The sequence below is a fragment of the Diadema antillarum genome, unplaced genomic scaffold (genome assembly GCF_040938485.1).
Source record: "Diadema antillarum isolate AM-2024a unplaced genomic scaffold, OU_Dant_1.0 scf00000111, whole genome shotgun sequence".
NCBI lineage: Eukaryota > Metazoa > Echinodermata > Echinoidea > Diadematoida > Diadematidae > Diadema > Diadema antillarum.
In genome coordinates, this window is record NW_027271000.1 from 3037801 (window position 1) to 3051623 (window position 13823).

Here is a 13823-nt window from a genome sequence, read left to right on the forward strand (position 1 = left end):
TTGGCAAAGCTGTCGTCCCAGTATCCACCCCTCCCCAGCTCGATGAATACTTGTCTCGAGTTCGGACATATCATCACGACTGCTGACCCGTGGCGACCCCCTTTCTCCCCGGTCCGTTCATCATCTTCCGTTCTTGGACTTGACAGGTCTTATCAGATTTTCGGCGACCTTCCAGTGGAATATTGAATTTGGGTCTATATTGCTAGGGGCTATTGGGAACCAGACTAAAGGATGCCATAGTCTGAGGAGCCCAGACTCCCTGGCTTCTGTTAACGTAGAAAGTCTGGATTCTATAGACAGAGAAAATTGTATTCTAGCAATGACACCCATGTTTTATCTGATTGGACACGGCCTACAATACTCTGTGATACACACACACACAAAAAAGTAGATCTTAAGATTTGGTCTGTTCCACTTCAGTTCAGCCATTACTTTGATAATTCTTATTTTGGACAAATTACCAAGTTATGAATTAAGTCAACAAACAAAATGATTCATGAATTAAGACCTTGATTTTTCATTATCAGAAAAATGGCTCTCCATCGACAAATGAACTTAGCGTAGGAAATATTTGCGAAACCTTGGACACTGAAAGGTTAATTAAAAACGTGACCTGACCTGATTTGAGTTCACTTAGAATATTTGTTTCAGCTGAACGAAGGATTCTGGTATTGAAGTGGAAAACAAAGTCTGAAATTGCAAGACTAATTCACACAGGTGTAGAAGGTGAGAATCACGGTAAGACAATGGGAAAGAGAGATGGGAAGTGACTCGCCAAATTGCTCACAAAAGTCAACAATTATGTGATTAGATGCCGCCAACAGACGCCTCGCGTTCGTCTTTCAACGCCCTATCAGAACGCGCGCTTGATGGGGGCAGGGGGAACTTGGGTCGTCACCCCCTGTGTTGTGAGAGATACTCAGTCAAGGTCACTGTCGATTCTAGTCTACATTTCTAGACTGCTTGAGGACCTGAGCGGAGAGATATGATATGATCTCTAACATTAACCCTTTCCTCCCCCTTCCTTCTACTTTAGATCTACACAGCCTCTATACGTATCTATTCATCTCCCCCATCCATCTCTCTCATTTCGCCCATTTGCAGGATATCATCTTGTCCTAAACTCCCAGCCCTCATCTCTTTTATCATATTTCCTTTCATCATCTGGGCCTTCTCATTTTTCGTCCTATAACTCTTCATTCCATCTTTGGAATGTTTCACTTTCATCTTCAGTCACTATTATTTCTTCATTCTGTTAATCATTAAGGACTAAGTCTACACTCCTGAGCATTTTATTCAATTAATCTTCACCGTTATGTTTGCTTCGCATCTACTCTTGTCACTCCTGTATTTTCCTATGTACATGGTGCATCCCAATCTCTTAGTTGATGGTATCTGCAGGGAGCAACATGCCCTGATACTGTCACAGTGAGTTTAAAAACGATGAAGTGAAATACATCGTAACACCTTTATATTCATGCTTTTCTCGTCCCTATTCTTTTCCCTGTCCCCGTCACTCCCCCCCCCCCCCATCCCGCCCCTTCTCTCTGCGTGCAGTGATTAATAATCACAAGGATTGATACAATTCTGAAAATGACTTATGAAACAAACTGAATCACTCTTGACGCACAACTTTTCAAAGAATGAGTTATTCAGTCAATCCATTTATCAGACGATCTGTCAACGTATCAATCCATCGAAAAGTGGAAACCTACTATGAGGCTGATAAATCACATTCTTTGAATCTTGAATCAAGCACCAAGAAAAAAACAAAGCCTCTTGTAAATGTCACCGCTCACTCTTTATTTTTATTTATCCGCATGTCATGTGTCGCTCTTTGACAACATGATACAATAACAAAAAGGCCTAATATATTCCTCTTGGGAGTCTGTTAACATTCTCTGTGACATCTTTCTGGCGTGACTTCGTATTTCTCACTTTTTTAACTTTGGGATTTAAGGTCAGCGGAAGCGTCGAAGCACCGCGCAGGTCCTCCTGACTCCCCGAAGCACCGTACCACAGGACGAGCTGGGGAACCAGCCAAGGCCGCCCTTCTCGTCCTATTCCCCATCACGTAACATCACTGTTACTTACAGACTCCTTCGTCTGTGCTCTGGACAGACGACGTATATGATAGGTTAGAAATTGTGTGTTTAGTTTGGACTTGAAAGAGGTTGTGACGACCACATAGGTTTTGTGATGAAGGTATGTAATAGTAGCCTCCACTTGAAGAACACTCTTCAGGCTACAACAAGACAAGAATTTACTTAAGTTTAAAATCAAAGCCAAATTTTGTAGGAAATTATCATAATTATTATGTATATTTTAAAGTCATTTGAAACTCGGTTCGTATTACTGAATTGATAATGTGAAATATGTTTTTACATTGGACTCCGATACCCCAAATATCCAAAATATGGGTTGTTGAGTATAATAAACTTTCATACAATAGTCGTAATAATCACTTCTGTAAGCCTATAATGATATTGTGAACAATAGTGTTACATCCATCCGTTCACGAAAATGATAAGTCACAGGGAAATTTTCGATCGAATATTAAACTGTGAAAGTCCCACGCTTGTGATTCCACAGTCACGGGCAGTGATAGTCACTCCTCTAAATATTATACCTCCAATCCCGCGGGAAGAAAAAGTTTTGTGTTTGTGTGTGTGCTTTCTTTTACGAACAGAATATAAAATTAACGAATTGCAAATGCATTCTTGACTGGATAGGTTAAAAAGGAATCAGCATTTAAGAAATACTGATAATCGCGAGCGCATAATGTGTCAATAACGATATACACATACAGCTTGAGGTGGCTACAGAAGATCATAATTATCAATATGACCAGTCCAACTTTTAAGAAAATGCCCGTTACAACACCGACGACCACTTTCAGAAAGATTCTTGAGGATGTTTGAAAGACTGTTTCTCACACTAATCAAGACAACAATAGCTACATGAATAAAAATTTTTCATAAAGTGTTCAGCTACGGTCATTTCCATACTTCACGACGCACTTCTTGATGCGTACATCAAGGGTAAGAGGAGACAAGTTGTGTGTGAAGATCATATCTCTTGGATATCTCTGAATGTATGCAAATTGAATTTGCATGATATGAAATACTATACCCCTGAGCTATATCCAAACCATTTAACACAAAGGTACGAAAGAGAAGCACATATCAGGGCATTTGCCCTTCCTTTGCATTATGTTCGTCACTTTAAATGGCTTAAAATCAGCTTTCATCAATCTCGATCAGTCGGGACTGAATAATATTGTGCAAGCATCTACATGATGGAATTCGATCATACTTACTTGGTGAAAGTAATTTCGTTCTTTGGTTTTAAAAGCTTGTTCACCCTCTCCTCCGTCAAGCCGTACAACAAAGCGCCCAGCAGGCAACCAGCAAATGTCATCCCTATTGCAGAAAACAAACAAACAAACAAATAAAGATTAAAACTAAAAACAGAAATATCATTCATTACTAGAAAGGCCTGCAAGAATTAGTTACAATTATTCGTTTTGAGAAAAGCTGTCTGAAATTTGTTGTGGGTGATTCTATCGTATCACAAGAGATTATTTATTCCCAAGCGATACGAGAATAATGTGTTGGATCAACGGCATGCGCGTAAAATACAATTGAACAATGTTTGACGTTACATGTATTAAAATCTATATTGATATTGACCCTGGCAACTTTATACTTTTTTTCAAAGACGATATCTTACATACAACACCTCTGATCAAATAATTCAACACAAGAGATGTTGCCGATGCTTATTTCTACTTCAAGAGTTGACCTTCACATACTAAACACAACTGAAATTTGAGGAAAACTGTTATTTATCAGGGCCAAGTATGAATAATTCACTTCGATCTAAAGGCTATTAATCGCTATACCCCCATTTATATCAGATGAAACTGCTTTTGTGGATTTTTGAGGGGTCGCTTTCGAATAGAAGCTTCACAAAAGTGGCTCTTCACTACCATTTTTTATCAAACTGTCAGAATCTAAACAACATGATTTTCTTTACATCTACTGGATTTTTACGAGAACCTTCTGGCAAAAATCACCTACGTTATCTAAAATAACTTGATATGAAGTAAGCTTTCCTTTTAAAATTACCAATTTTGAGAGAAAGGCAATTTAAATATCTGGTAATATGATGTCATGTATAGCCATCTACACGCTTCCATTCATGCATCAAGTTACATAAGCCGAACAAAGGTGTAAGGGGATTCTTTACCCTGCGACCTCGATTAGAGAAATGTGTCGACACGTTGGGATGATCATTATATTGATAGTGCATGGTTAATGATGTTTGCCCGTGTTTATGGAAGTAATTATGCAATACGTTGTGAGGTTATGCAGAGTTTAGGCTGAATGGGACTCGAACGAGTTGAGTGCCTGACATGATTATCACACAGCCTTGAAAAGATTCTTGCCTCGTCCTTACCGAATAAGATAACCTTAAGGCTGACGACCTGAACGGGGTTTACATAATCGACAATGGGTCGACAACGCAAGGCTTCCATTTGTTAATCATTAATGTGCAGTCCTTGTACATTACAGGGAATGCTTAGAAACTCCACGGGAGTTTGTAAGAATTGAACGAGGCACTTGATGTCTTTGCCTTACGCGACTCGGAAAAAAAAGAAGAAGAACGAACTATTGACCTCGTTGGAGTTTCCCTAAGACCAAATAGTTTGCCAGGGTTGAACAGCAAATGAACAGAAATTATTGTTATTGTTTAGGTAAAGCTAGATAAAAAACAAAAGCAAAGAAAAGATAATAGCATTGCTGTGTATACTACTCTCGAGTTTTCGTGAAAATATCTGTGATCTTAAAGTTATCATGTATATATATGAAGAGCTTTCAACCAAAAGGCGCCAAATTTATTGATTAAAAAAAAAATAGATTTAGCGCCTTCTGGAAGCAAGCTCTTCATATGTTTATGTATCGTGTGATTTTATAAATGATTCACTTATAATCACGATTTTGTTTATGTCACTACGTCATATAGCTCTTGATGCAATACCATGTACAGTATATATACCTTTTAATCTGTTCAAGGCATTCACAGACAATGCATTTTTAAGAACATCCCAAATACGAATATGCCGATTTTGCAAGACACAAAAATAAAAATATTATGGCCGTGAAGATGAAATGAGTACAGTAAACACCACTAATAGAGTAGCAAGGAACCTATTGAAGTTCCTCGAGGAGAACGTCATACAATATGGCGTGACGCTACACAAAAGGTACTATATTGAAAAAATAGTAATCTCGTTTCGTTGACATTGACTGATAATCTATGTCGCATATGGTGACTTATTTGATTTTAGTATTTTATTTTTTGTAATGCTTCCCTGTTTTCAGGTTCCTATCATCACTTAATTCCTAACTTGTTCCTAACTTGATCTTTGTTGGGCAAGGTAAGCTGACTTTAGTGGGTCTTTCACTCGCTTTCACTGAACATGCTAATGAACAGCGACAGCTCTCCGCAAGGTCTTCTTACCTGCGTTCTGTACACCGGCCCCTACTTCGATAAGAGTAGCCCCTGGACACTGTGGTGAAACCGTGCAAGAAAGAACGAAAGATGTGAGTAAAGGAGATGAGTGACTCATTGGCATGTCACAATGACATATTAATGACTTAAATATTATCTTATTCTCTGTAAATAATACTGATGTTTTGGTCGTTACCAATACATTGCATCGTCTTGAAACAGAATGATTATGTGATCACGACTATTTTCATCTTGTTTCCAACCCCAAAGTTATGTTCTGATTATGATAACATTACAATAGCATGACTGCTTACTCTCTGCGGACTGCCAAGGATACCGTTGTATTGTCATCATTATTTCATCAATATCGTAAGAACAATATGAAAATAGTAGCATTATTGAATACCGTGCACTATGACATGCATATTATTTCTGACAAATGTTTGATTAAAAAATTATTTCATGTGGTTTTATTGTCAGCGGAAATTCGCCTGTGAAAATCTGTTTCCCTTCCACCTACAAAACAGTGCATGGACAGTCCCACGCATTATTATCTACCAGTCAGTCGAGACATGGGTCCCTTTACTTTAAAGGTCGAGGATTTGCTCGGATGTTTTGGTGTAAATCACACCGTGCTTCGTGACAGTGTGAATTAGACTGAGAGTACGAGACAGATTGAAACTCATCTGACCAGCGAACATCAGGCGAAGGTGAACTCACGTCCTTGCTTAAAATTGATTTCTGGTGATATTGTTCCACTGTCAGTGACGACATAACCTCATCTCTGACTGATTTTGTGGAAAAAGCCACCGTTTCCTTTCTTTTTTTCTATCATAAGCATAATTTATACGTGTTCATATCCCTGCTTAAACGATTCTCTCTGCTATGGCGGAGGGAAGAGAGAGAGGGAGAAGGAGAGTTGAAAAGGTACTACAAGGTGACGTCCGCACCCATTAGAGGGGCGATGATTGCTGGCCTTTGTGTCATCTTCAGCGCATCCCTTCAGCTGACAAGATTCATCGAAGCGAAACGCATTATGGAGTAATGGCGTCATTACCCAGCGTGTGATGATCTCGGTGTCCTATTTAAAGGAAGACACCCTCCTTTTAATTTCTGTCATATTATTCGAGTCACGCCAAAACGGCAAAAATGAATATAACACCGGCCAAATTTCAGATAGAATTAGAAACTTCCGGGTTAGCTATGAAAAATAATTTTAACTTGATTGGTGAGCGCGTCCCTCAGATGATTGAATTTCTCTCGAAGAACTGATTGCTTCAAGTCCACGATGTAATCGTTTTTTAATCGACAATGAACGTCATTCAGGTATGTATTTCCCTTTTAAATAAACCTACTGTCCCGACGTTTGGCGAATGAAGGATATTACCTTTAAAGCGAATTGATATCGTTCATTGTCCACTCCAGGGTCTCAAGAGATAAAAGGGTTTGTACATCAGCTTACTGACGACAAGGGCTATTAACTTCAAATGAATTTAGATATCACTTGAAATAATGAAACGTGAAAAGATGACGCGATTTGAAGCATATTCTTTTGGATATCGGCTCCAGTATGATAGATAACTGCTACAATACGAGGCTAAAAATTGAATTAGCAGCAATTCTTCACCCCCTTCACCCCCCCCCCCCCCCCGAAATTAAAGAATACAACGCCTCAAGGTATGTAGTACGAGAAAGAGGAGTAAGTATTGTATACTGTTGCGGCAGCGTTTTCTTTGATTTTTCTTTTGGGGGAAGGAGTTGTCGAAAAGGGAAAGACATTAACTTCTGACACGAAAAAAAATAATAATAATAAAGGGTCAGAGGGTCTGTTCGCTTAGCTTTTACATTTGCGCTTTTGTATTGTAGAATATTGTCTAATTTTGGTTGATAAGATTTCAGGTCGTATGTGATGTAGTACATTTTGAGCATCAAACTCCCCAATTCTCAATTCAACATTCTCGGAGAAACAATATCGATTGCAGTGAATACCTGCATTTTGCTACGTGGCATAGAGGGATCTCTGCTTTGCGGCGCGCCAAGTAAGCAAATGACGTGAGAAATATTTAAGCAACCTTCAAAGTCTCCTTGTACGTAATATTCCACTCTTAGGCTGATTTTAATCAATACTGTGAAGCCAAAGAAACAGAAAGGTGTACTTTCAATCAAAATCGGAGGTGTTTCACAAAACAGTGTATTTCCTCCATAAATGCAGATCAGATGATGTTATGATGTCAAGGCCCAAATGGTGCGTTCATATACGTATGGTCAATAACATATTAAAGCAGCCACAGACCTTGACCTATCTTCGTTTTGTTGGACTGTCGAACACTACAATAATTTAATGTGAAGGATGTAAGTTTTAGTATCCCATTTTCCTAACGTACAAAAAAGAAAGAAAGAAACTGTAATGAAGATTATCTCTAATTCTATACATCAAACGATTTTGCTTCTCGACTGTCTGTAAATAGTTCACTCTGTTTCTTGCTGTTATAGTAAACGTTTTTACGGTATAGTTCCTATGTTCTATGTAGGAATTCTTATATTCTTTATATGTCTTTTATCAGATGTAGAAATGACATAATGAAATGAAATGAATATCTTGTTGGGTATCTTCCCCAAAGTATGGTGCATTATCATAGCACACCTATATACTCCCCATCGAGATTTTCCTACACCCATCCCAATCCATCTCCCTGTCTATTCAACTCCCCCCCCCCACCCGTTCCTGTACATCATTGCGATTACTATAGTCTTACCGCTCCAGACATGGCCATTCCCGACCCCAGCATCGCGCCTCCTATGGCAGCCGCCTTCACGCCTTTCCTGTTCGTTCGACATCCCGCATTGCTGCGTGCCGATTTGAAATTGGTGGATGCAAAGGGGAGCAGCGAAAGAAGCGAGAAGCACACCAGACTGGCCACAATGCCGGACAGGAACATCTTCAGCATGACGAAATTCTGGAAGAGCATCTGGCCCCGGATGATGTGAGGTTCGAACACTGTAAAAATATGACAGGAATCAGACAAACAAGCTGTAAGAAGGTGCGCTTAATGCGACCATGAATAATAATCATAAGTGTTAATGTGGCAGCGGGAGACATTAGACGTTATACATACAATCTTTACGCATTTAAATAAACAAGTTATTTCGGTGGGGTCATCACACGAGACCGACACCCACGAGTCATGCAGCCCACGAGTTGGACATTGGAAAAAAAAGGTTCATAATTCATACTGCCCACGAGTCATACAGCACATGAATTCCACACTGTTAATAGGCAAATAAAGCCCATGGGTTCGACTCTAGGTAAAACAGCCCACAAGTTCGATAGATACAACACGCGGCTTAATGTGTCGGTCTCGTGGGCCTTGTTTGCTTAGTGTCGAACTCATGGGCTATAAGTATGACTCGTGGGCTGTTCAACTCGTGGACAACCTAACTGGGTGCTGTTCGTTATTCCGGCTGTTCGTTATTCCGAAGGTTCGCTATTCCGAAGGTTCGTTATTCCGAAGGGTCGTTAATCCGAAACACGCAAATTCCCTATATCTACAGGTTCGTTAATCCGAAAATGAAAAAGGGTTCGTTAATCCGAAAATTTGTGGCGTTATTCCGAAGGTTCGTTATTCCGAAGATTGGTCAATCCGAAAATGAAATTCGGAACAACGAACCTTTGGAATAACGAATCCTAGGAATCAAGAGCCTTCCGAATATCGAACCTTCGGAATAACGAGCTGTAACCGTATAACTCATGGGCTGCATGACTCGTGGGTGTCGGTCTCGCGACGTGCATCCATTCCGAGTTTGTGTATAGAGATTATGGCAACTGTAGACTCGACTTTAATAGGATGTAGATGTCACTACAACAGAAGTACTGCTGCCTGTTGTGCATTTCTGTGATAAAGCACCCATGAGGATTGTAATGGCTGACAAATTGTCACATCTTTTCTTTGCATTCAAATCACGGCATTCTACTATGAACCGTTTCTCGGACCGACATGACCCGATAACAAGATAATGTCACTTTCCGTTAGGTACGCCGACTATTTAGGCCGAACTGGTCGGCGAGGTGTCGTAATCATGCTTCGCATTGATTAGGAGTATTTGGCGTCGACTGAAAGCTTGTAAATTCTTAATCTTTGATATCTCATATTGTGTGAGTGGTTTCGTCAAAATCTAGACACGAGTAGGGCCTATGTTCCCCCTGGGCTGCTTGAAGTGATGCGGCAGCAAATGTCGCTTCAAGTTAAAATGACCCACTGTCTTCAGTAAGCCCCCCCATCTACAATGTGCAAATGTACAAGCAGCCGTCAATCAATCAATAAAAAAAAAACGTGATTGTAAATCCGTGTTGGATTTGAACAAAGTACGTGTTGACTTCTGGCATGCAGTCAGTGTAAGCTGCAGGATCATGTACAACTTCGAAAACACTCTAAGAAATGCGAGAAATTTCCGTGTTGAAAAAGAGAGAAAAGGAGTGAGAGAGAACTATAAAGGGGGGGGGGGGGCAGAGAGAAAAAGAGACGTATCAGAATCTGTGCAAGTTCTCACGTACGTCTCCGGTCTCCCTACATACCCCCCCCCCCCTTTTTTTTTATTTACATTCTTCCGCTTAGACAAAAACGATGCCATCGTAATCAAATCGAACAATGAATAACTAATTTCTACTGCAAACTGTAGAAAAGACGGTTGCTCAATCAAGCGAAGTCGAATACGATTGCAACTTCAATATTGGTATAACAAGGACAACCACGGGTCTAGGCATGCGTGACGGGAAAAGGCCAACACACAACGCCAAACCCGGACCGTGCACGGATGAACAAAGTCAGGGAGCTACGGCGGCGGGAGATCAAACGCGCCAAATGTTTGTGGTTTTACTACATTAACTGTCAATGCCGATTGTGGCCCACGTGACCAAGAGAGGGCAATTCACGAACCCGTCAGGTGCTCAATGGAGGCGCTCCGCCCATTTTAACAAGCGATGCGTCAGATAGGAAAAGAGGCGCCGAAGGCCCCGCGACGAGCTACGTGCGAGACTCAAATCATTGGTATGTCAGTTACGAAACGCTTTGAAATCCCGAGAAGGTCGTCTATTCTTCGGCAACAATCTTTTACGAACGATTAATGAGATTAAGTCGTGTTTTCCCTCGTGTGCATTCGTCGAAAAGGACGTCCCTCAAAGTTCAGCCCAGCTGAGCTTGACGTATGCACTGGCAGCGAATGAACTATTTTTGGAGGCGTCATCCGAAAAGAGTTTATAGTTATTGTCTTTTTTTTAGCTTCATAAGATGCGAACGCTTGGTAGCATGGAGATATCGCCTCCATTTCCACAAGTACTCTATTCATTTCAAACGATTCTCCATTCTTGCGTGATATCAAGTCCACGTCCGCTTTTCAGGGTGTGGACAACGATCTATTACCTTCCAAAGTTGCTCCGACCCATAACAAATTGCTCGATCCGTCATTCAAGTCGCTCTGCTTTGGAGTTTTAAGGTCCCTTGACAGCCAATTCTGGCCCATGTTCATGGTAACTTCTACTGATGTGAAGAGGTCTACACAACACAAATTCAGGGAATTGCTTGATTGAAACATGTAGCAATTCTTTATTAAGCATCTATTTCTCACTTTTCTGCACCCACTATAATAAGCTCCCCCTCATTATCCTTTCTCGCCTTTCGTGATGTCATCGACAGTAAACTCAGCTATAAAAAGCATAACAATACCGTCACTTACATGCACCTTGCCATAGTCAAGTATACCATGGCATAATAACATGACATACAATGTACTTCCATATCTTTCTTGTTGCACCCCTCTCAATCCTGGAAGATTATCTACATAGCAATGTTCATCATAATTTAAAGGTTCTGAAGTGATTGTTCTACGATACCTGTCTTGCTATCGTGCGTCTGTGCATTATTCAGGGTAAAGAGTGCATAATGTTAGGCATTATGGTGTTTATTTCACCCATCTTTACTTTTGATGACATCACGAAAAGCAAGAGAGATGTTTTCTTTTGGGGAGGAGTTTGGTGGTTGCAGAAAACATGAAAAAGAGATTGAAAGTCTGCGATAGATAGTTTGAATTTTTTTTAAAAATCAGAAGTTATGATTTGCAGACATGTTCACATCAGTAGAAGTGAACATGGTAATGAGTGTCAGAGGAGCCCACAACTTTACGACACCATGCACGGACGGACATACGACGAACTTTGACATCTTTGTGTTTGCTCCATCGGTGCGAATTTCGCATTCATTCCCCTTCATTCCCACTCAGTCCATGCACGTGTCTTTAATAATCAACACGCGAGATAATATAAATTTGACGCAAAGCAAAAGACTAGAACGCATGCTAGGAAAAGACGAAAAACAAAGAGAATGCAACGAACTTCTGTTCACATACCCATGTTTCAAAGAAGTTGGTGCCTGGAGCAGATGGTCAGAATAAAACTATAATCTGCTAAAGTTTATCAAATGGCACAAAATGGAAGTGAATTCAACTTGTTCCTGTAGCCTCTCCATTTATGTCTTGTTTCCGCTTATATCAAAATTAACCTACAAGTAGGCCTATTAGCTGTGATTCCATGAAGTCAGTTAAAAGATGGCATGTAGAGGGCCTCAAGCTTAGCGAGTGAAAATAAAGACATCTGAAGTATTGCTCTCTCATTCACACATGAGCAAATATTAGCAAACTGTCTTCAACTTTTAGCCCCAGGATCCCATCTAATCACAGTCCCGGATAATATAGTCTTGCTATTTGATGTGAACAGGGCTGCAGTCAATGTTGAGACGCAGCACTGTGGCGATTGGCAGGCCCCTCGCCTCAGCCATTCATGAATTTCACCTTGGTCGCTATATTTCAGCATTCCAGCGGAACACAAAAAGGCGAGTGAATGAGTAAGGAAATTACGCGATTTTCTTTTCTTTGCTGGAAGCGCGTGGGAAGATAGGGTGTACGGGCTGTCAAGGGTGAACATTTCGGCACCTTTTTGTTGTGGTCGATCGGGAGAAGACGGAGGAAATATCGCTTTCCGTTTTGTTAGAGACCCCAAAGTCCAAGGATGAGCCGAGGCCAAAACAACCGGGCTCTCGTGTTGTGCGACACCACTGCCGCGAAAAGAGAAAAAGCGCACATTATTCTCACGCACCTTCAAGCAAAGATACTTCCTGTCTACCGATTGTAGGGAGGCCTTTTTTCATCACAACGATGCCCTGGCTCGCATTCATTGATGAACTGTGCGACAATGATCCGAGATTGGCGATAACATCTTTGTAGGCTAATAACGTCGGCTAGACTGATATGAGGTGCGATAGCTCACTTTATTGAATTAGTCATAACAAGGACATGGGACGAGGGTGTCACAGTTCCGTTTCCTTATACATGTACCTGAAAACACACAAGGCGTCGCGTCGTCTACAGAAGATGGGAACATTTTAGGCTAAATAGCAATACTCATCTACTAAGTAAAGCAATCCCTCCTTTTCGATTCTTTAAATACTGATCAATGAGCTCATCAATAGTGGCACCATTTGCTATCTGAGAGTGAGGGCACTAAATTGGCATGTAGTGCCCTCTCGACTTTCAATCAGAGGTCCAGAATTTGAATCCCGTCAAGTGCCTACGTCCTTGGGCAAGACTTTTTTAACCAATCAATATAAATGAAATTATGTCCCTCTCGACTCGGGTGTAAAAATGGGTACCTGGCACCGCAAGGTTTACAATAATGGCAGGTCCCTCCAGTAGAGAAGTTTATGTAATTATTATCATTATTAAATCATTTTTATTATTATTATTATTATTATTATCATTATTATTATTATTATTATTATTATTATTATTATTATTATTATTATTATTATTATTATTATTATTATCATTATCATCATCATTATCAACACATGACGAAGACAGTCCATAGCATAGACCTCTGAGATTTTCGAGATTCCTGTACAATAATAATGTACTAAACAGATGCAACAGCAATCTTTAACGCATTCATGAACATTCTTCGTTGGTCACTATGCTAATTGAGATGTGCCCAGAGCACTTTGTTTGAGGATTGAAACAAGAGAATCTGAATGTCTCCAGTCGAACGTGAGTTGAAATTTGATTTCAGTTGCTCTATATAGAGCTTAACACAATCATTCATAACAGGATTTGCGATTGGGGTAAATGGCACCGTGTGACATTCATGGTTTCCATAAATAGTGCACAGCTTTAGATTATTATGTGGGTTTTTTTTTTCATTGGAAATTAATGTCATAATAATCAGTTTCCTTTGTTTACTATTACTTAAACGATTGTGCATA

At 40.2% G+C, this 13823-nt stretch overlaps 1 protein-coding gene across 1 annotated transcript in view; it reads right to left on the reverse strand.

Annotated features, from left to right (window-relative positions):
* LOC139719525 (thiosulfate transporter TsuA-like) overlaps positions 1–13823 on the reverse strand; it is a 50369-nt gene that overhangs the window by 7393 nt on the left and 29153 nt on the right. Inside the window, exons 2-4 of the mRNA XM_071630940.1 lie at positions 8274–8515; positions 5527–5575; positions 3320–3422 (exon numbers count right to left, since the gene is read on the reverse strand). Of these exons, the coding sequence (XP_071487041.1) occupies positions 3320–3422; positions 5527–5575; positions 8274–8515 (394 nt within the window). The remainder of the gene's footprint in view (positions 1–3319; positions 3423–5526; positions 5576–8273; positions 8516–13823) is intronic.